At 42.1% G+C, this 23,492-nt stretch overlaps 3 gene segments (V, D, J or C); all 3 read left to right on the top strand.

Annotated features, from left to right (window-relative positions):
* Positions 1–2,004: 2,004 nt before the first annotated feature.
* On the top strand, positions 2,005–5,270 carry LOC114115757 (T cell receptor alpha variable 12-2-like). The segment is given in 2 exon segments: positions 2,005–2,190; positions 2,401–5,270. Coding segments are annotated over 2 exon segments (492 nt in total).
* A 10,779-nt stretch (positions 5,271–16,049) lies between these two features.
* LOC121815984 (T cell receptor alpha variable 16-like) lies at positions 16,050–17,040 on the top strand. The segment is given in 2 exon segments: positions 16,050–16,181; positions 16,297–17,040. Coding segments are annotated over 2 exon segments (402 nt in total).
* A 3,979-nt stretch (positions 17,041–21,019) lies between these two features.
* On the top strand, positions 21,020–22,345 carry LOC121818483 (T cell receptor alpha variable 18-like). The segment is given in 2 exon segments: positions 21,020–21,220; positions 21,372–22,345. Coding segments are annotated over 2 exon segments (459 nt in total).
* The last annotated feature ends 1,147 nt before the right edge of the window (positions 22,346–23,492 follow it).

The following is a 23,492-nucleotide window of genomic DNA, read 5'->3' as shown; positions in this document are numbered from 1 at the left end:
CTTCTTTCTGCAGCCAAAGGTCCAGGAAATAGGACAGCTTAGCAAGACAGGAAACTTTAGCACATTTATCTGCTCATAGAGGCAAACACCATGGAAAGTTGTGCAGAAACCGAGCAAACATATAAGTAAAAGGAAACGCCTGGTAGGAAAGCCCTGTGGTGTTTTTACTAACCCTTTTCCATCTTTCCATCACTGGATCCAATGACAGTTTTTAGATAGCTGCCTGCATCCCCAGTGTGAATTCCTGGTGGTGGAGGGGAAGAGCTCTTTGTCATGAAAGAGCAGAGCTTCACTGTTTCAACCTGTCTTGTGGTTCCCTCAAGGACTAACGCAAAGGGCTTCTCTACATGTCACAAACTCAGCACTCTCTCAGGACAGAGAAATTGTTACAAGAGAACATTTTCTAAGAAAAATTCAACAGTACATTTGAATAGGCAGGATAAAGAACTTGAAGGTAGGTTAACTGAAATTGTCCAGTTAGAGAGCAGAAAGAAAAAAGAATGAAGAGAAATGAGCTGAGACTAAAGGACCTGTGGGACACTGTCAAATTTTCTGACATAAGTATAGGATTCCCAGAAGAGGAGAAGAGTGAGAAATAGCTGTGTGAGTTTTGTCAAAAGCAATGTTCTGTTAAAGAAAAGGATCCCACTGATAGCATCTTCTCCCTCATCCTACTTCCTACATAGTCTTTGGTGGGAATAGGGAGGACCTGACCAGTCCATCTTTGATGGATACTGTTTACCTAGTTCTTGAGCAGAAAGGGACCTGTTGCATTGCTGGTCCCTAACCACTAGCTTCTACAAGGGCATGAGGCAGGAGGTGAGATGGGAAGGAACAGAACTTGTCTGCCCTTCTTTTTCCGTTAGACTCAGTTAAGCTCCTTGCATAGGCAGCCCTCTGATAAACCTGATTTGTGGTTAGGGTACAATAGAAAGGCAGAGAGTTATTGTTGCTCTTGTCTAGTTGCTAAGTCATGTCTGACTCTTTTGCAGCCCCATGGACTATAGCCTTGCCAGGCTTCTCTGTCCATGGGATTTTCCAGGCAAGAATACTGGAGTGGCTTGCCATTTCCTTCTCCTGGGGAATCTTCTCGACCCAGGGATTGAACTCATGTCTCTTGCACTGGCAGGCGGATACTTTACCACTGAGCCACCAGGGAAGCTTGTTAGAGAGACTGATACCAGACCCATAACTTTGGAGATTAATCCTGAGATGCCAGGGCTTTGTTCAAGAAGGGGGATTAGACTCATGAACATGTCCTTTGGGTTTTATTTACACTCTAGGTACTGAAGGCTGGTCCATCTACTACTACCATCAGCCCAATTAAGCAATGTTTCCACACAGATATGCCACTGGTACAAAATGGAATTAAGAATTAAGTCCTTGACTTTGTTAAAAATCTGCCCAAGTTGTGAGCTGGAAACACGTTTGTTCAGTTAGATTTTAGGTCATTGTGTCTTAAGAGGATTCTTTTGAGTTAGATTAGATTTTTTAAAAATAGAAGTGAAATAAGATAGGAAGTGTTGGCCTGATATGAAGAAAAGCTACACAGATCCCCTGAATCATGAGAGCCTCACCCAGACTTCTATCACTAGAATACCTTAGGCCTGGTTTTTCAGTGTGAGAGAGTGGCCATTTGATAAAGCTGCTTCTAATCAGACAAGTGTTGCCATTTGATGTAAAACACACATGTAGACATCACTCTATCCCCACACACATTGACTTGGACCATATGCTTCTCAAATTCTTAATTTAACTAAAGTGGCAAATTTTTATTTTCATCAGTTCCCATAGTAAGGATCTATGTTTCAAATATTTATTTGATCAGGGTCTTGAGTCCACAAGATGGCAGTGTCTTCTCAGGGGCCCTGCTCATGTATTCCTTCCTGTGTGTGTGTGTGTGTGTGTGTGAGAGAGAGAGAGAGAGAGAGAGAGAGAGAGAGAGAGAGAGAGAGAGAGAGAGAGCTCGGTGGTGTGTTGCACAGGTAATGAAAAAGTCTCTTTGTCTTTGATAGAACAGGCTCTTTTTATGATTTCTAAAGCAGAAGAATTGAAATGTCTGAGCTCAACTCTTCTTTTGTTTGTTTGTTTTTTTAGGGCTTAAAATTTGAATCCTCAGTAAACCAGAGGAGGCAAGAATGATGAAATCCTCAAGAGTTTTATTAGTGATCCTGTGGCTTCACTTAATCTGTAAGTTTGGGGCATTTCTATGGGACCATAAAATAACTATTTGGAGTCATTGTCCCTTCTAGACTTACAGAGAAACATGAACACTATTTCCCTTAAATAAGGGATGGTAGAGGTGGGAGGCCTGTGAAAAGGTAACTTGAATTCTGGAGAGGAGGCATCCACTACCTAACCCACCTTCTTTGACTGAGCGTTCACTGTCTCTTTGCACAGCGGTGAGCAGCCCGCAGAACACCGTGGAGCAGAGTCCTGCATCTCTGCCTGTCCCAGAGGGAGCCGTCGCCTCTCTCGGCTGCACTTATTCTGACAGTAATTCTCAGTACTTCGCATGGTACAGACAGTACCCTGGGAAAGGACCTGAGTTTCTGCTGAACGTGTATCTCAACAAAGACAAAGAGGAAGGAAAATTTACAGCGCACTCCAATAAAACCAACAAGCGTGTCTCCCTGCATATCAGAGACTCCGAGCCCAGCGACTCAGCCACCTACCTCTGTGCAGTGAGCACACAGTGCTCCCCAGGCACCTGCCGCCTGTGCCCAAACCTGCTGGGGCCCCGGCAGCGCCTCTTGGAGAGCTTAGGCTGCAGGGCACAGACATTCTGTCACCTCTCTAGATGTAAATGTGGATTAAGAGTAACCGTGGAGAAGGTTTGATTAGGGAAATATTTTAATAATTCTGAAACAGTTGATTCTGAAGGGAAATTAAACAGACAGTTTGGTCTGAATGACTGAAATATTTTTCAATCTTCTCATTGTACTCTAGTTTTGTACCATAACTTTACTCACTGGAATTGGAATTATGATGCTTTTATATATGACAATATTTTAATATGATAACTGAGATACTCCCTCATAGTTCCTGGTACATTTTGCTCTTTCCTCAGGTAGTTATTCAAGATGTTTGATATTCATTGCTTTAGGAAATAATGGGAAAACATAAATGCAGAAGTCTTTTTTTTTAATGTGGACCATTTTTAAAGCCTTTATTGAATTTGTTACAATGTTGTTTCTATTTTATGTTTCTTGCTTTTTGGCTGTGAAGCATGTGGGATCTTAGTGCCCAGACCAGGGATTGGAAGGCACACAAGTGGAAAGAGAATTGGAAAGTCCCCCTGCATTGGAAGGCCAAGTGTTAACCACTGGACCTCCAGGGAAGTCCCAGAAAGGAGCCTTAAGCAACTATTTTGAAAAAGCTGTGAGTCATGAATTATTTTAGTTATAGATCTGCCACCTCATCTTCACCCATCTTCATCTGCAACTGCAATCCCATTGGTGGATTAGATAAGGATACATTTGATGGGTGGATGGAAGGATTAACATCAGAAGGTGAGAACTGGTTGAAACAAAAAGCCTAGACAGTTGCAGGAACTCAGATCAGAGGTTCATGTCGCCATTTTTGAGTGAAGGCTGAGTAGAACTCAAAGTTCCAGGTGTGAGCCTTGTGGGAGAGCGCACTGATTCCTATGTGCGTGAGTGAGGCTGGGGATGGTAGAGAGAATTAGCTACAGCCATAGGATATCCCACACCCACAGCACGGTGTAGGGGTACAGGTTTCCTGAGAAGGATCTCTGAGTAACCAATGTTATGGTGATTAAAGACCTACATGGATCAGTTATCAAAGACCATATGGTATGAGGATGTTTTAGAAAATGTTGGTGAGAGAGCTGGGAATACCAACAGGGATATGAATATCCGCCCTCTCCTGACTCACTGTCACTGTGGAATTGTCCTATAACTTATGCCAAAGTCTGGGAAAAATGTTTGTGATCTGATGGAAATCAATTGATGCTTTCGAACTGTGGTGTTGAAGACTCTTGAAAGTCCCTTGGACTGCAAGGAGATTAAACCGTCAGTCCTAAAGGAAATTAACCCTGGTCACCTGATGCAAAGAGCTGACTCATTGGAAGACCCTGATGCTGGGAAAGATTGAAGGCAGGGAGAAAGGGATGGCAGTAGAAGAGACGGTTGGATGACTCAATAGACATGAGTTTGTGCAAGACTTAGGAGATGGTGAGGGACAGGGAAGCCTGGCATGCTACTGTCCATGGGGTCGCAAAGAGTCAGATATGACTGAGTGACCGAACAACAACAAATAAATCCAGGGAAAAAAATTAGACGTCACAGTCGTCTTAAAGCTGAAGTAGTGGTCTGTTAGACATGACATTGTTTATTTAGTCCAAAAAGTGGGAAAAGCTGGAAATGACTAATTAAGATTTTTACTCAGTTTTGTTCACATAGTCACTGACTAAAAGGGTGTAAAAGTATAAAAGGCTACAGCCCATGGGGTCGCACAGAATCAGATACAACTGAAGCAACTTAGCATGCAAAGAAGAATGTAATCTAATCGGAATTCGCTTCAAATTCTCAGTCTGGAAACTTATGACTCAGAAATATTTCCAAATCATGGAAAAGGCACTTGAAAGGCGATGAGAAAGAGCATGAAATGTATTGAGCTCAAGATACTCGAATTCTCTTTCCACTTGTGTGTCTTTTGGTGCCACTGGAAAGAACCTGGTTTGTGGTGCTGGTCTGATTATCTTTTGTTGCTAATGAGTGACTTGATCTCAGGCTATACTCATATATATTTCAGGATAGGTTTAGGATTAAGTGAGGTAGCATATTGTCTTAGGTTGACTTCCTTAACAAAGCCAAAGTTGGGATTTCTGACACCCATCTTATTTTAAGACAAGCAAGTTAAGTGGGGAGGGGAAGAGGGTAAACATGAATGTGGCTGAGCTGAACTCTTGATCCAACCTGACTCCATGGGGGTCTCTGGAGCATGAAATGCCCCGCAGAATTGATCCCTCCCACCTTGAGTCAAGGGGGCCATACAGGGGATCTTAGAATAAGGCACTCATTGGAGCACGGGTATACTCTACTGGAGAATGGTGATGTTTATTGGTGTAGATCAGTTTTCTGGGAAAGAGGGCAGCCATGAGCCAAGCATAGCCAACATTTGCAGCAGCTGGGAATTGGGTCCACTGGCCTGGAAAAGGGGGTCTAGGTTGAGCACCAGCAGTGTCCGCTACTAGCATGGAACTCTCATGTCATGTGAGTGCATTCAATAAATGGTAGACTTGAAAATTATTGTATTTAAAAAGTTAATTTCCTTCTCTATTTCTTGAAGGTGAAAGTGAGTCACTCAGTCACGTCCAATTCTTTGTGACGTCATGAACTATACAGTCTTCTTGTTAATTGGGAAAAGTGGAAAGTCAAAGTGTTAGCTGCTCAGTTGTGTCTGACTCTTTATGACACCATGAACTGTAGTCTGCCAGGCTCCTCTGTCCATGGAATTCTCCAGGTCAGAGTACTGGAGTGGGTAACCATTCCTTTTTCCAGGGGATCTTCCCAAGGCCTCTTAAATTGCAGGGATTGAATCCAAGTCTCCCAAATTGCAGGTGGATTCTTTACCATCTGAGCCACCAGGAAGCCCTTTCTATTTCTTACCAATCTGGAAAAATTAAAATAATGTATGGTGAAGAACTTAAGAGAGAAAATTTTAAAAAATATATAAAGAATTATTATTCAAAGCTAAGACTCCAGATTTTTTGAGAGTAGTTACCAAGGAACCATTATATTATTAGATCCTTTGGTCATTCTCCAAGTGTGCATTTCCATACGAGACCATAAAGCATGACATTCTGCCACAACTTTGGTTCCAGGTATATGACTCTCATATTCACAGTTGATGACTTGGTGCTTCAAGATATGGAAAGAGACACCATCTGTACTTACTAATGACTAGTGTTTCTTTGTTCTTGGTTTATATTTAAGAATGAAGAACTGGGCAGTGGGATGGACTTCTTATGTCATTGTGTCCCTGTTCTCCACAAAGTTTCTTCCTGAATGGGTTTCTTGGCCAGTAGTCTGGCCATGTGGACTTACCATGTTACTTGGCAGGCTTGTTTTTAGGATGAATGAGCAGAGAACTGCTTATTAACTTGTTTCTTCCTCTCCTATCCACCTAATATCAGTTTGAAGGTGGCTTAGCTCTGTTACTTCCCTGGTAGCTCAGAAGGGAAAGCGTCTGTCTACAATGTGGGAGACCTGGGTTTGATCCCTGGGTCTGGAAGATCCCCTGGAGAAGGAAATGGCAATCCACTCTAGTACTATTGCCTGGAGAATCCCATGGACAGAGGAGCCTGGTAGGCTACAGTCCATGGGGTCCCAAAGAGTTGGACACGACTGAGTGACTTCACTTCACTTAGCTCTGTTAAGTACTCACAGGAAAAAACAGCATTCCAAGTGTTTATTTCAACTTTAGTGAACATCAGGTGCCCACATACAGGCTAGCCTACTATGCTTCTCACATATAGGTCCAGTAGCAGGGAGACTAGTATAGCTATTCCACATAGTGACCTTCAATTCGTACTCATGAGCTGTCCCCCCTGCCCTCCATCACACTTATCCTTTCTCAGTCCAAAATCTCTATAGGTTCCTAAGGAGTAAGTTTCCTTCACTTGCATGTCCAATAAAATCTTCTCATAGTTCATTATGGGCTGTGCTCTCTCCCTCTCTGTCTCACCCATCAGAATGCTCGCATCTACTTTCTGTTTTATGGGAACTGTTGATATCTTTCATCTTTTTATTATTTTCACATTATGGATTTAGTATCATCCTGTTTATACTTGTAAATTTTATCCCAGTGGGAAGTTTGGTGAGAAAGGAGGAGAGTACATATGTTTGATTAGATATTTTGAATCATGTAAAATCTCTTTTTTTAAATATAAATTTATTTATTTTAATTGGAGGCTAATTACAATACTGTATTGGTTCTGTCATACATTCACATGAACCCGCCAAGGGTGTACATGTGTCCCCCATCCTGAACCCTCCTCCCGCCTCCCTCCCCATCCCATCCCTCGGGGTCATCCCAGCCCCAAGCACTCTGTATCATGCATCGACCCTGGACTGGCGATTCATTTCACATATGATAATATACATGTTTCAATGCCATTCTCCCAAATCATCCCACCCTCGCCCTTTACCACAGAGTCCGAAAGACTGTTCTATACATCTGTGTCTCTATTGCTATCTTGCATAAAGGGTTATCAATATCATCTTTCTAAATTCCATATATAGGCATTAGTAAATAGAGGAAAACAACAGAATGGGAAAGACTAGAGATATCTTCAAGAAAATTAGAGATACTAAGGGAACATTTCATGCAAAGATGGGCTCCATAAAGGGCAGAAATGGTATGGACCTAACAGAAGCAGAAGGCCTTAGGAAGAGGTGGCAAGAATACACAGAAGAACTGTACAAAAAGGTCTTCACGACCCAGATAATCACGATGGTGTGATCACTCATTTATAGCCAGATATTCTGGAATGTGAACTCAAGTGGGCCTTAGAAAACATCACTACAAACAAAGCTAGTGGAGGTGATGAAATTCCAGTGGAACTGTTTCAAATCCTGAAAGATGATGCTGTCAAAGTGCTGCACTCAAAATGCCAGCAAATTTGGGAAACTCAGCCGTGGCCGCAGGATGGGAAAAGTCAGTTTTCATTCCAATCCCAAAGAAAGGAAATGCCAAAGAATGCTCAAACTACCACACAATTGCACTCATCTCACACGACAATAAAGTAATGCTCAAAATTCTCCAAGCCAGGCTTCAGCAATATGTGAACCGTGAACTCCCTGATGTTCAAGCTGGTTTTAGAAAAGGCAGAGGAACCAGAGATCAAATTGCCAACATCCACTGGGTCATCAAAAAAGCAAGAGAGTTCCAGAAAACATCTATTTCTGCTTTATTGACTATGCCAAAGCCTTTGACTGTGTGGATCACAAGAAACTGTGGAAAATTCTGAGAGAGATGGGAATACCAGACCACCTGACCTGCCTCTTGAGAAACCTGCATGCAGGTCAGGAAGCAACAGTTAGAACTGGACATGGAACAACAGACTGGTTCCAATAGGAAAAGGAGTACGTCAAGGCTGTATATTGTCACCCTGCTTATTTAACTTCTATGCAGAGTACATCATGAGAAACACTGGGCTGGAAGAAGCACAAGCTGGAATCAAGATTGCCAGGAGAAATATCAATAATCTCAGATATGCAGATGACACCACCCTCATGGCAGAAAGTGAAGAGGAACTAAAAGCCTCTTGTTGAAAGTGAAAGAGGAGAGCGAAAAAGTTGGCTTAAAGCTCAGTGTTCAGAAGATGAAGATCATGGCATCCGGGCCCATCACTTCATGGGAAATAGATGGAGAAACAGTGGAAACAGTGTCAGACTTTATTTTTGAGGCTCCAAAATCACCACAGATGGTGACTGCAGCCATGAAATTAAAAGACACTTACTCCTTGGAAGGAAAGTTATGACCAACCTAGATAGCATATTCAAAAGCAGAGACATTACTTTGCCAACAAAGGCCCATCTAGTCAAGGCTATGGTTTTTCCAGTGGTCATGTATGGATGTGAGAGTTGGACTGTGAACAAAGCTGAGCACTGAAAAATTGATCCTTTTGAAGTGTGGTGTTGGAGAAGGCTCTTGAGAGTCCTTTGGACTGCAAGGAGGTCCAACCAGTCCATTCTGAAGGAGATCAGCCCTGGGATTTCTTTGGAGGGAATGATGCTGAAGCTGAAACTCCAGTACTTTGGCCACCTCATGAGAAGGGTTGACTCACCGGAAAAGACTCTGATGCTGGGAGGGATTGGGGGCAGGAGGAGAAGGGGACGACAGGATGAGATGGCTGGATGGCATCACCGACTCGATGGATGTGAATCTGAGTGAAGTCCGGGAGTTGGTGATGGACGGGGAGGCCTGGCGTGCTGCGATTCATGGGGTCACAAAGAGTCGGACACAACTGAGGGACTGAACTTAACTGAACTGATACTGTGTTGGTGTTTTTCTTTCTGGCTTACTTCATTCTGTATAATAGGCTCCAGTTTCATCCACCTCATTAAAACTAATTCAGATATATTATTTTTAATGGCTGAGTAATATTCCATTGTGTATATGTACCACTGCTTTCTTATCCATTCGTCTGCTGATGGACATCTAGGTTGCTTCCATGTCCTGGCTATTATAAACAGTGCTGCGATGAACATTGGGGTCCACGTGTCTCTTTCAATTCTGGCTTCCTCAGTGTGTATGCCCAGCAGTGGGATTGCTGGGTCATATGGAAGTTCTAGTTCCAGTGTTTTAAGTAATCTCCACACTGGTCTCCATAGTGGCTGTACTAGTTTGCATTCCCACCAACAGTGTAAGAGGGTCCCCCTCTCTCCACACCCTCTCCAGCATTTATTGCTTGTAGACTTTTGGATCCCAGCCATTCTGACTGGCATGAAATGGTTCCTCATTGTGGTTTTGATTTGCATTTCTCTGATAATAAGTGATGTTGAACATCTTTTCATGTGTTTGTTAGCCATCTGTATGTCTTCTTTGGAGAAATGTCTGTTTAGTTCTTTGGCCCATTTTTTGATTGACTCGTTTATTTTTCTGGAATTGAGCTTCAGGAGTTGCTTGTATGTTTTTGAGATTATTTGTCAGTTGCTTCATTTGCTATTATTTTCTCCCATTCTGAAGGCTGTCTTTCCACCTTGCTTATAGTTTCCTTTGTTGTGCAAAAGCTTTTAATTTTAATTAGGTCCCATTTTTTAATTTTCATATAAACTTTCAATCTGACCATATGATTTGGTCTTACATGTGAAAGAAAGTCTATCAACAGGATCAAGAAGTAAATAGAAGCACAAGGGAGAACTGATTTCAAACTGGTAGAAGTCAACGGAGTGCTCAGAAAGAAGGAAGTTGTTTTGACCTTGTCAAAAGGACCCCAGCTGACCAGACTTTCATTTCAGTGGAGATTTCTCTGCTTACTTTTTTCAGCATTAGGTTTCAGTGTTCTCTATGCTAACATAAGTTGGGTAGGGAAGTCTTTCCCCTTTAGAGTTGCATCTTCTTATTTGACCACAGAATCAGTGCTCCTTGAATGCAGACCCTCTCTCCTACCTGCATGGGATGCTAATTGCTTTGCGGTGTTGAGTGTCTGCGTCAATTTACTGCTGTGTCCTCTGTTCCTACAGAAGTTCTTCTCATCCCTGCTCTCCTGGCTTCACTCCTTCCCGCTTTATTGAGTTTATGAGTAAGTGTGCTCTTCTTTTTCTCACAATTCTTTCCAGAATTATTTATACGTGTGCTATATTTTCTTTACTGTTAGAATGTAGCTCAGTTTCTCTACAGATACTCCTCTGTTGACACTCTCCTTAGTGTGAGGTCCCCTTAATGTGGCACCGTATACCTGTCTGTCCTGACCATTGACAACTGGAATGGGACTTTCCCTTTCTGCACGTAAACATGTGGTGCCCAAGTCGTTTTTTTTATGGCTTTAACAAAAATCAAAGTTGTTCATACTGAGACCAAGTCATATTTAGACTTTCTGACTGACAAAGAAAATTGCTGTTTTTTTAAATTAATTTGCATTGATTAAATAATTAATGTTACATGTTCTCTTCTGATGTTAAGTAAAAGTCCCTGATCTAATTTACTCTTTCCCCTTTAGCACCAAACAAAGGAATAATCTCTCCCCATCCCATATCTGCTATGACACTCATATCCACCCTTCCTTTTTTGAATGTGCTGCTCACTGAATCACCTGAGGCCAGCAGGGAGCCCAATCACAGACTTTTAACATTTCTGTCACTTCATTGCATTATTTCTATGTCTCCTACACAAGATTTGAATATTATTCAGATTGTGTCTGTATCTCAATAGGAAAATTTGCCTATTTATATTTGTGTTTACATTTATTGTTCCAGCTACTGTTTTTAACTACTTGAAGCAGTGTCTTTGTTTGGACCAAAGTACAATAGACCAGGTGGGTTATAAACAAAATGGATGTATTTGTTTCTCACCATTCTGGAGGCTGGAAGTCTGAGGCCCGGGTGCCAGCATGGTGAGTTTCTGGTGAGATCCCTTTCCTAGTTTATAGATTCCTCACTTCTCATTGTAGCTTCACATGGAGAGAAGAGAGAGAAACAGCCTGTCTAACGTCTCTTATAAAGGCACAAATCCCATGGCGAGGGCTCTACCCTAACTGCCTCTCAAAGACCCCCACCTTCAAATGCAATGACATTGGGGGATTAGAATTTCAACATATGACTTTCATAGCAAATAGTGATGACATTTGAGATTACAGCATGCTCCCCTCTTGAAATTCTTTATTTAGATTTAGAGACCGAGCACCTTCTTGGTTCTCTTCCTGTTTTCAGTGGCTCCTTCTCAGTCTCCTTTGAGGGTTTTTCCTTCATCCCCCTGATCTCTAAACATTGGAATACCTCAAGAACTTATTGTTAGAACTCTTTACTTTCTACCAACAATTTATTTCCAGCTAATTATATCCAGTCTCTTGGCTTTAAAAACTACTTAAATATCAGCATTTATACCTGAAACGCACCTGGCTCCTCTGATTTCTGAACTTGTATATTAAATGATCTATCTGACATCCCCATTGGGGCATCTTCTTGGTATATCTCCAGGTGATCTCCTGATTTCCACCATTCCAGCAACTTCACCCTCCACACCTCCCAGCTGGTTTTTGTGAATTCATCCTCATTTAGGAAAAGGCAGCTCTGTCTATGAAATTCTCTAATCACCTTGGTCAGAAACCTTGAAGTTGCCCTTATCTCCTCAATTTTTCTCATATTGCCATTTGATCTGTTAGGAAAGTCAATTAGCTCTTTCTTTAAAGCAGGCCCAGAATTCATCACTTTTTACTTCCAACTCTGCTCTTACCTGATCCAAGCCACTCTCATCTCTTGCCTGGGGGTGGCAGTAATAACCCTACTTGGTGTCTCTTCTTTCCTTCTTGCCCCTCTTCAGTCTGGTCTCCACCCAGCAGAGTGAGCTTCTGAGAACATAATTCAGATCATGTGGCTTCTGTGCTCACAACTCTCCAGTGGTTTTTCATCTCACTGAGATGAAAAGCAGAGTCTCACTGCAATCTGTAAGACTACTCCATCTGCTTCCCTGCCCCCTCTCTGACATGAGTCACTGTCTCCTCCTTACTCTCTCCACCTTCACCACACCTGATGTTGCTCTGGCATGGCAACTGCTTTCCTGCCCTGGGGTCTCTGCAGCAATTCTTCCTGTACCGTGAGTGCCTTTCCTCCAGGTAGCCACCTAGCTTACTCTTTCACTTCATTCTGGCCTCTGCTCAGGAGACAAGCTTGAAACATTTTTTGCAGCACTTGAGGGTGGTAATAGTTGGAAAAAAGAAATACAAAGTGTTTCTCAGAAAATGAATTCAAAAGCTGTATTTCAAATCTATTCTATGTTAAGCCCCCTACATACAAATGAGTTCCATCCTGAGAGCGTGTGCACAACTCCAATTTGTTTGTAAGTACAACAAAGCTAGCTTTGTCCAACTAACGCAATCGATTTTATAGTACTGTACTGTAATAGGTTTATAACACTTTTCACACAAATAATACATAAAAGACAAATACAAAAATAAAGAAAACAAAATAAAATTACAGTACCTTGAAAATTACACCAGATATGTGAACTGACTTAAGTGACTGGACACGAGAATGCATGTTTGCATCTTTGAAAGTTTCAAACTCGAAGGTTCGTATAAAGGGGACTTAATTATTATGAAGCAGGGTGTTAGCATCAGTCGGTCATCAGGATGTGTAACTGAGTTCCATAACTCAAGCTGCAAACTGTATACTATTACATATAGAGAGGAGAGATAGGTGAATAATATATTCATATGTCCTTTAAAAGTTTGAAATGCATAATAGAATAGAACACTTTACCTCATATCTCCCAAATTACTTCCACCTGTCTGTCCATCTCCTACTCTTATTTTCATCTAGACAGTGTCTCTAGTCTTTAGTCTCCTCCCAACCCAATATCTCTACGTAACCTCTGATGACATTCCTTTCTATCATTTCCAGGAAAAAGACAAAGCGATTTTGTTCTCATTAATTTTTGTGTGACTGTTCTCTGTTATAAGAAATGTCTCCTTATTTCTGGATTCATTTAGTACGATCTCATGCGCCACTTTGTATATGAATACACACACATACACACATGTCCTTGTCTTTCCTATTATACTGCAACGTCTTGTAAGTAGACAAAGCTGAATTCAGTTTTTAAGTTTTAAAGACTTAGAAAAAGATCTCATAGAAAACCTTTGATAATTTATTGTGGACTTATTTTGAAATAGATTGGGAAAATCACATTCAACTTTGAAGATGCAATTTGATAAAATAGTTTAAGATAGTAGTTTCCATTAACTGACATTTTGAAGAAGGAATAAGTTTACTTAAAAAATCCCCACCCAAGCTGACAGGTCTTTTGTTCCTGATAATTTGTAAATGGTCCTCAAGAGAGAACGGAGGGCTAGTGGCTGCTGATGAGCTAGTTGACCCAACAATTTTAGACCACTAGGGGGCACTTTAAGCTACACCAAACGACACAATTTTCTCATGGTTTGAGACGAATCTTGGCGAACATTTGAATTAGGGTTTCCGGCAGTTAGGAAAACATCTGAACTAGTCAGATGGGGAACTGGGGCATCTCTATATACTCATCTGTGAGGAAGATCTGTTGCTTTGAGTGGTGTAAAGAGATGATTCCCCAGCAGAACTGAGCATCAGATTAGGGCCACGGTAAAACTAAAAGTTCAAGAAGAAATCACCTGCATTACCTATCTAGAGTTTTGATACTCATGACTAAAAATTGTAAAATATGAGCCTTACTGTCATTTCACAATTATTCCAGTGATTTCTACCTTCTATTACACCTCCATTTCTCTCAGAGACAAAAAAAAAAAAAAGAAAGAAAGAAAGAAAAAAAGGAGATGAGAAGATGAAACAGAAGAGAAGTAGTGCACAGAAAAGAGAAAAAAGAAAAGATCTGGGGAGAAAGAAATAGGAGACAGCGACTTGAATTGTGGCCCCTGCTTCATAGTTACAGAGCAGAATCAGTGTGATGTACTTGCAAGGTGAGTGGGGAAAATGCTGGAGAGAAGCAGAAGGGAGGTGGAATTGAAGTCAGGTGGCCATCATGTACATGTCCTGCTTCTCTTCCATCAGTCAAAATCTTGTTGGAGACACTCTATTTTTTCATGATAATTATGTCTGAGGTTTTCATAATTCTGCTGCTGCTGCTGCTAAGTTGCTTCAGTCGTGTCCAACTCTGCGCGACCCCATAGACAGCAGCCTACCAGGCTCCCCCATCCCTGGGATTCTCCAGGCAAGAACACTGGAGTGGGTTGCCATTTCCTTCTCCAATGCATGAAAGTGAAAAGTCAAAGTGAAGTCACTCAGTCGTGTCCGACTCCTAGTGACCCCATGGACTGCAGCCTTCCAGGCTCCTCCATCCATGGGGTTTTCCAGGCAAGAGTACTGGAGTGGGGTGCCATTGCCCTCTCCAATAATTCTCCTAATTTTATTTAATTGTATTTATTCCCTCAAGAGGATTCAGTAAATAAACAATGCATTCAGTGAGATAGTCCTTTGTGAGAGCTTCCTTGTAAATGAATTCTCAATCACTGAAAATTTTGTGTACTGATTCTTGGCTAGGGAAATTGGGTCACTGACCCTGATCATTTTTTCAGACTTTATTTTCCCCAGATGAAGCCCTTATTTTTCTCTGAAGTATCCTTTCCCTTTCTTTACTCCTTTCTGACATGTCTGATTGCCTGGGCACTTAAAGTGGAGGCAATGCTGTGAGAGTGAAAAGCCTAGATATTTCTGTACCTGTGACCAGCAGTGTCTTAGGCAGTAAGACATTGGTCTCAGCACCAGTGCCAGTACCTTCCTGAAAAACTAGAAAAACATGTCTTTGCTCTCCGATCTCATTGTACTCCTCTCCATTTAGGATAGATGGGACTCCACCTGCTACTTTCTTCTCAGCTATTTGGGGGCTAGAGAAAAGACTTTCGTAAAAGAACTAGCTTCCTTAGAGGTCCACTGATCTCTGCATGCAAAGCTTTCTTCATAACCTATAGTTTTCTGCTCTATCCTGGAGTTACTTGCTACTGACCCTAGATTTATTATGAGCCCCAGTGGAATAACTCACTTGAGCTCTGTTGGCACAGCGTTGGCTGGCTTCAACAGAAAGCTCCTTGGCTAAACACAGGGGATCAGGAACATTTTAAACCTACCCTCTTTCTAGAATTGCCTTCTTTTTAGTTCAAATGATTGTTACCTTGTTAATGAACTATTAAAAAAAAAAAAAAACTGTAGATCTAAAATTCTAAAGGCCCATTCATGGTATGAGGAAGGTCAGAATCAATGATGATGAATGGAAAATAACTCGGTATGGTCATGCTTAAGCATTTCATTAACAAACCTGTACAGAAGCTTAAATTTCTGTGAAATCTGACCTGCTAATATTTTCCTATACTCTTCCTGACTTTCATGCTTAGAAAATTCACGATCATCCTAAATTTATCAAAAAATAGCTATTACTTAAAAATATTATCTATATTTAGAATTTATTTAATAACAGATGCTAAGGTAGGCGTCCAAATTTATTTGTTAATCTCTACATGACTCTCCATTTCGTGGGGCATATTTTATTGAATATGCCATCTTTTTCCTATTTATTAATAACTAAACTTTCGTAAGTAATTTGTATGTTTGGACTTTCTATTATGTTCCATCGATGTCTGGATCTTTCTGGCAACCAGCTTCTTTACTTAACATAGCATTACACTTTGTCTTTCTAACGAGGAAATTCCTCTCCATTTTGTTTCAGAATTTGTCTTCCTGAAGCCTGAGATTACCTGCAGTATCATATTTGGCCTCTAGAGGAAGATGCTACACATCTTGAACTCTATAGAAAGCCAGAAAGCCACCAGCCCTTTGAGGAAGAGCTTTTACTTTGCATGCCCTGTAAACCCACTCACTGCTCTGTCAGGGTGTCCATGTGGCTGAATTGTTTCTAGGAAAAACCTGCAGAAAGGAGCCTCCTGCTTCCTCAGAGCTCAGATATGAAGCGCGCCCTCATCTCAGTGCTTATGATGATATTCACACTTGGTGAGTAAAGTCTCTTTTTATTTTATCTTACTGTGGTCTTCTGATTCAGAATTGGCTTAACAAAATATTTTGCTCTGTTTGAAAGTCAACCCCTGACCCAGAATTTGTGTTACAGGAAGAACAAGAGCCCAGACAGTGACTCAGCCTGAGAGCCACATCTCTGTGTCTGAAGGGGACCCCGTGCAGGTGAAGTGCAGCTATTTGTATTCTGGGAGTCCCGTGCTCTTCTGGTACGTCCAGTACCCCAGACAGCACCTCCAGTTACTCCTGAAACACACCTCAAGAGAGAGCATCCAGGGTTTCACTGCTGAGCTCAGCCGGGCTGAGGCATCCTTCCATCTGAAAAAACACTCGACTCAGGAGGAAGACTCAGCTGTGTATTACTGTGCTCTGGGTAACACAGTACCCGGCTTCACAAGAGAAGCAGAGCGCAAACCCCTTACAGAAAGCATTTCCATGTTCCCTATTTGACCACCGTGGGGCGCTGTCTCTCTAGAGACTGACACTGAATTTACCTCTCAGGTACAGAGTTGACATCAGTTGTCAACTAGCTGTATAATTTTTTTTAAGGGAATTCTCATTAGCTATTCTGTATAAGTTAATTTTTAAATAGTAAATGTATTTATTTTAGATATTAGTACCTGGAAATATACTTCTGAAATAAAACTACGTAACAGCATGAAAATTCTCTTCTTGGCCCAGATGGGCTCCACAGGTTTAAGTGATACAGTCCCATTTCTCCGACTCTGCTGCCACCTTATCCACACCCACGAGTATCATCACCACAGGCTGAAATTCCTTAAAAGTAGAATGGTGCTTCCTGACATGTGGTTGCTGATCTTTCTGCAGCTGATGCCTTTCTTCTCATGCACTTGATGGACTCATACCATCCAAACAGGGACCATCAGGAGAAAAATCTTGGCAAGTTGAAAAGGAAAGTTTAATATAAAGAATTATTAACAAATAGCAGAGCATTATTTACTAATGAACTCTAAAGAACTCTAGAAAGAACTCTAAAGAACATAAGAATAGCATCTGTAGGGAGGCACTGTTATCTTTAGAACTACGCCAGAGTTTCACAGAAAGTAACACATTATAATATGTACTCTCTTCTCCTATCACAGTGGTGACTCAGGCTTCACTGGGGAGTGTGTGACTGTAGCCTGCTGGATGGGGAAGTTTGCCGAGGTGCCAGAGAACACGACTAACAAGCAGAAGAACAGCTCCCAGGGTTCTAGAACAGTTTGTAGGAAGCTGGCAAAGGAGCACTGCTGAACTTGCTCGGGTGCCTGTGAAACTTGCCAAGAAAGCACCCGGGGACTGTCACTAAACGTTGCTGGACGTGAGCGTCACAGGTGCCCCACAGGACAGCCAAGCACCCCGGAACAAGAAGTGCGGAGCACATCCCGGGACCCGGAAGAGAAGCTGCCTCTTTCTGCCGGGTCCTTTCCATCCTCTCTACCGACAAAGCTTAACATCGCGCCAGCTGGCAAGGAGAAATGTTTACAAGGCGCATGTCCAGAATTACCCTCTGAATCTACGAAGGGAGAATTTGTAGTTCAAAGGCAATAAGCTGATAACTGGCACATCTTTCATACACACTCCTCCACACACAGTTAACTTTCAAGCAATGGTGAAATGACTCTGTTTCCATCTCACAAGCTAAGTCTATCCTTTGAACAGGTGAAGAAGTTCTCATCCTTTCTCTCAAATGAGGAGACCTGTGGTCCCAACAGTCACTACGGATCACTGGCTGTATTAATTACTTCTAAAATTCAGAGGGAATTCCACTGAAAATTCTGTTATACGCAGACTAAATTCTAAAGTTAATCTCTCTCAAGTGGTATATAGAATAATGTGAGGAGAAGGAAGCAGGAAATAGGAGTGTAGGCAGAGGAACACATGAAAGTAAAGAGCAAGAAGAAAATGTAGAAAACTATTACATTCTTTGGTTCCTGATTTGGTGGTGATGCTGCAATTGATATAGATGACATTTTTTCTTATTACACGTTTTATATTTTCCCTGCTCAGAGCCATTACCTAGTGGTGTGACCCAATTCTTCATTCTCAAAGGATCTGAGTACTCAAAAATCTTGTCTTTTTATTGGTTGTTGTAATTTAACATTAACCTTTAGTATTGGTCATGGAAGTGCCAAGAGGCTCCCCTAGGAAGTCTCCTGGGTTCCAGACATAGTCCTTTTTATATTTGATATGTAGCAACAACCCATTCCTCCTTGGTAATTGGTATCAACCACTGTAGTCACTAGAGTAACCTCATTTTCTATTCATTGGTTGTGAGACATATATAACCCAAATAGCCACATGGAAGTCTTATCTTCCAGTTCAATGAAACCATTGCTGTGTTCCCTGGTGAAAGCATTATTTCTTTTAGAGAATAAGAACTAATACAACTCAAAGTTACAAACATTACATGCAAAAATCTTGCTAGTGAGTTACTGAAGATAACAGTGAGGGGTCCACTCCCAGTGCCACCTCCTTGATTTCTGGAATCATGCATTCTGCCTATAGGGAGACAACACCATTACTTATCTCCGCTATAAAGCATGCATTGCATCTGAAGAGACAGAATGCCATATTTTTAGAGCTGTTTTTCAACTGGTGCTATTATAGAATCAGTGTGTGTGTGAGTGCTCAGTCATGCTGTCCCCTTTGTGGCCGCAGGAACTATAGTCCACCAGGCTCCTCTGTCCCTGGAATTTTTCAGGCAAGAATATTGGAGTGGGTTGCATTTCCTACCCCAGGGGACTTAATGACCCAGGGCTCAAACCTGTGTTTCTTGCATCTCCTGTATTGGCAGGTGGATCCTTTACCACTGTGCCACCTGGGAAGCCCATAGAACCAGTAAGCCATTCTAAATTTAATCAGGTCAGCCATTTCTGGATGACAGGGTATATGGTAAGATAAATAATTCTGTGGGTGTGTGCCCATGGCTGTAACCTTTTGCTGTGAAAATAGTTTCTTCCTCAGAAGAAATGTTGTGCGGATATCTTGCTGAAATTAGGCACTCTGTCAGTTTATGAGGATAAGGCTGGCCGAGTACATTAAGCAAAGAAGACAAATCCGTATGCAGGTATAAGTGTTCTCCAGTGAGAACAAATCTCAGCCATCTCCATCATAGGAGATATCTAATCACAATGGTGTGATCACACACCTAGAGCCAGACATCCTGGAATGTGAAGTCAAGTGGGCCTTAGAAAGCATCACTATGAACAAAGCTAGTGGAGGTGATGGAATTCCAGTTGAGCTGTTTCAAATCCTGAAAGATGATGCTGTGAAAGTGCTGTGCTCAATATGCCTGCACATTTGGAAAACTCAGCAGTGGCCACAGGATTGGAAAAGGTCAGTTTTCATTCCAATCCCAAAGAAAGGCAATGCCAAAGAATGCTCAAACTACCACACAATTGCACTCATCTCACATGCTAGTTAAAGTAATGCTCAAAATTCTCCAAGCCAGGCTTCAGCAATACATAAACCGTGAACTTCCAGATGTTCAAGCTGGTTTTAGAAAAGGCAGAGGAACCAGAGATCAAATTGCCAACATCTGCTGGATCATCAAAAATAAAAGAGAGTTCCAGGAAAAACATCTATTTCTGCTTTCTTGACTATGCAAAAGCCTTTGACTGTGTGGATCACAATAAACTGTGGAAAATTCTGAAAGAGATCGGAATACCAGACCACCTGACCTGCCTCTTGAGAAACCTGTATGCAGGTCAGGAAGCAAGAGTTAGAACCGGACATGGAACAACAGACTGGTTCCGAATAGGAAAAGGAGTATGTCAAGGCTGTATATTGTCACCCTGCTTATTTAACTTATGTGCAGAGAACATCATGAGAAACGCTGGGCTGGAAGAAGCACAAGCTGAAATCAAGATTGCTGGGAGAAATATCAATAACCTCAGATATGCAGATGACACCACTTTTATGGCAGAAAGTGAACAGGAACTCAAAAGCCTCTTGATGAAAGTGCAAGAGGAGAGTGAAAAAGTTGGCTTAAAGCTTAACATTCAGAAAACAATGATCATGACATCTGGTCCCATCACATCATGGCAAATAGATAGGAAACAGTGGAAACAGTTTCAGACTTTATTTTTTTGGCTCCAAAATCACTGCCGATGGTGACTGCAGCCATGAAATTAAGATGCTTACTCCTTGGAAGGAAAGTTATGACCAACCTAGACAGCATATTCAAAAGCAGAGACATTACTTTGCCAACAAAGGTCTGTCTAGTCAAGGCTATGGTTTTTCCAGTAGTCACGTATGGATGTGAGAGTTGGACTGTGAAGACAACTGAGTGCTGAAGAATTGATGCTTTTGAACTGTGGTGTTGGAGAAGACTCTTGAGAGTCCCTTGGACTGCAAGGAGATCCAACCAGTCTATTCTGAAGGAGATCAGTCCTGGGTGTTCTTTGGAAAGACTGATGCTAAAGCTGAAACTCCAGTAGTTTGGCCACCTCATGCAAAGAGTTGACTCATTGGAAAAGTCTCTGATGCTGGGAGGGATTGGGGGCAGGAGGGGAAGGGGACGACAGAGGATGAGATGGCTGGATGGCATCACCGACTCGGTGGACATGGGTTTGGATGAACTCCGGCAGTTGGTGATGGACAGGGAGGCTTGGCATGCTGCAATTCATGGGGTTGCAAAGAGTCGGACACGACTGAACGACTGAACTGAACTGAGCTCCTTTTCAGGGTAAATACCAAAAGATGTACAGCAGACTGCAGAAACAGAGGGAGAACGACAGAGGGCGCTGCTCCCTTTCGTTGGTGGTTTGATAATAAATTCATCTTTCAATTCTGAGAAACTTTCTCTCTTGCTCATCCTACAGCATGATCCTGTAGGGGAGTTTGTCTTGCATAACACATGAACCAAGATTTTCTTGAAGATTTCAACAAAGGATCAAGAAACTAGAGGAGTAGTTTTTTCAACTTTCGTGTATCCCCAAACTCAGCCTCCACTGCTTCTGAGCCAGCTATGCTCTCGGCTTTGTACTTAGGACTTGTGACCTTGTTGATAATGCGTGAGTAACGTTTATTTAAAATTTCTAAGATGTTCTAGTCCTTTGTTTTAGGATGTCATGTAACCTCTATCAAGCGGGAGATGGTCCCTCTTCCTTAGCCAACTTAACAAAGTCTTACTGTGTGTGTGTGTGTGTGGTTTTTTTCTTTAAGGAGGGACCAGTGCAGACTCGGTGACCCAGACAGAAAGTGTTGTTACCCTCCCCGAGACGGCATCTCTGACTCTGAAGTGTACTTATCAGTCCAGCTATTCAGTTTCTCTTTTCTGGTATGTCCAGTACCAAAACAAAGAGCTTGAGCTGCTCCTGAAAAGCTCATTAGGAAACGAGAAGGTGACCAGCAGAGGCTTTGAAGCCACTCATATCTCGAGTGACAGCTCCTTCCACCTGCAGAAATCCTCCGTGAAAACATCAGACTCAGCTGTGTACTACTGCGCCCTGAGTGACACAGTGAGAGAGGCTGCAAGGAGACCTGAACACAAACCCAAGGGCACAGATGGGGTCAGGCTGTGGGCAGCTCTCCAGAGTTCTATGCTAGAGGCATCGTCAAAGTACTTTCAGCTCTGAAGCTCAGAGCTAAGAACCTTGAAATTCTTGCATTGCCCTACAGAGAAGAATCTGGGGTTCAGTTCAGTTCAGTTGCTCAGTCATGTCCGACTCTTCACGACCCCATGAATCACAGCACGCCAGGCCTCCCTGTCCATCACCAACTCCCGGAGTTCACTCAAACTCACATCCATTGAGTTGGTGATGCCATCCAGCCATCTCATCCTCTGTTGTCCCCTTCTCCTCCTGCCCCCAATCCCTCCCAGCATCAGAGTCTTTTCCAATGAGTCAACTCTTCTCATGAGGTGGCCAAACTACTGGAGTTTCAGCTTTAGCATCATTCCTTCCAAAAGAAATCCCAGGGCTGATCTCATTTAGAAAGGACTGGTTGGATCTCCTTGTAGTCCAAGGGACTCTCAAGAGTCTTCTCCAACACCACAGTTCAAAGCATCAATTCTTCGGCACTCAGCCTTCTTCACAGTCCAACTCTCACATCCATACATGACCACTGGAAAAACCATAGCCTTGACTAGATGGACCTTAGTCGGCAAAGTAATGTCTCTGCTTTTCAATATGCTATCTAGGTTGGTCATAACTTTTCTTCCAAGGAGTAAGCATCTTAATTTCATGGCTGCAGTCACCACCTGCAGTGATTTTGGAGCCCCCCCAAAATAAAGTCTGACATTGTTTCCACTGTTTCCCCATCTATTTCCCATGCAGTGATGGGACCGATGCCATGATCTTCGCTTTCTGAATGTTGTTCCTTTAAGGCAACTTTTTCACTCTCCTCTTGCACTTTCATCAAGAGGATTTTTAGTTCCTCTTCACTTTCTGCCATAAGGGTGGTGCCATCTGCATATCTAAGTTTCTTGATATTTCTCCCGGCAATCTTGATTTCAGCTTGTGTTTCTTCCAGTCCAGCGTTTCTCATGATGTTCTCTGCATAGAAGTTAAATAAGCAGGGTGACAATACACAGCCTTTTCCTATTTGGAACCAGTCTGTTGTTCCATGCCTGGTTCTAACTGTTACTTCCTGACCTGCATACAGATTTCTCAAGAGGCAGGTCAGGTGGTCTGGTATGCCCATCTCTCTCAGAATTTTCCACAGTTTCTTGTGATCCACACAGTCAAAGGCTTTGGCATAGTCAATAAAGCAGAAATAGATGTTTTTTTCTGGAACTCTCTTGCTTTTCCATGATCCAGTGGATGTTGGCGATTTGATCTCTGGTTCCTCTGCCTTTTCTAAAACCAGCTTGAACATTAGGAAGTTCACGGTTCACGTATTGCTGAAGCCTGGCTTGGAGAATTTTGAGCATTACTGTACTAGCATGAGAGATGAGTGCAATTGTGTGGTAGTTTGAGCATTCTTTGGCATTGCCTTTCTTTGCAACTGGAATGAAAACTGACCTTTTCCAATCCTGTGGCCACTGCTGAGTTTTCCAAATGTGCAGGCATATTGAGCACAGCACTTTCACAGCATCATCTTTCAGGATTTGAAATAGCTCAACTGGAATTCCGTGGGACAGTGTAAAGAGGAACCTATATGCTTTTCTCCAGAAATGCCTGATTTTGGCCCATTCACATTCTCCCAAAAGGCACAGAATCCCTTGAAGTGTCATTAACTCTTCGGTAACAATTCAGTTGATATATGCTGAAATATTTCATAACTTGTTAATGAAAACTCCCAGGAACATTGTTAATGGATGACTGTGTGATCTGGAAGGTAGTC

Source organism: Ovis aries, unplaced genomic scaffold, assembly GCF_016772045.2.
Source record: "Ovis aries strain OAR_USU_Benz2616 breed Rambouillet unplaced genomic scaffold, ARS-UI_Ramb_v3.0 scaffold_244, whole genome shotgun sequence".
NCBI lineage: Eukaryota > Metazoa > Chordata > Mammalia > Artiodactyla > Bovidae > Ovis > Ovis aries.
Note: the sequence above shows the minus strand (reverse complement) of the source record. Positions and strands in the feature narration are given on the sequence as shown.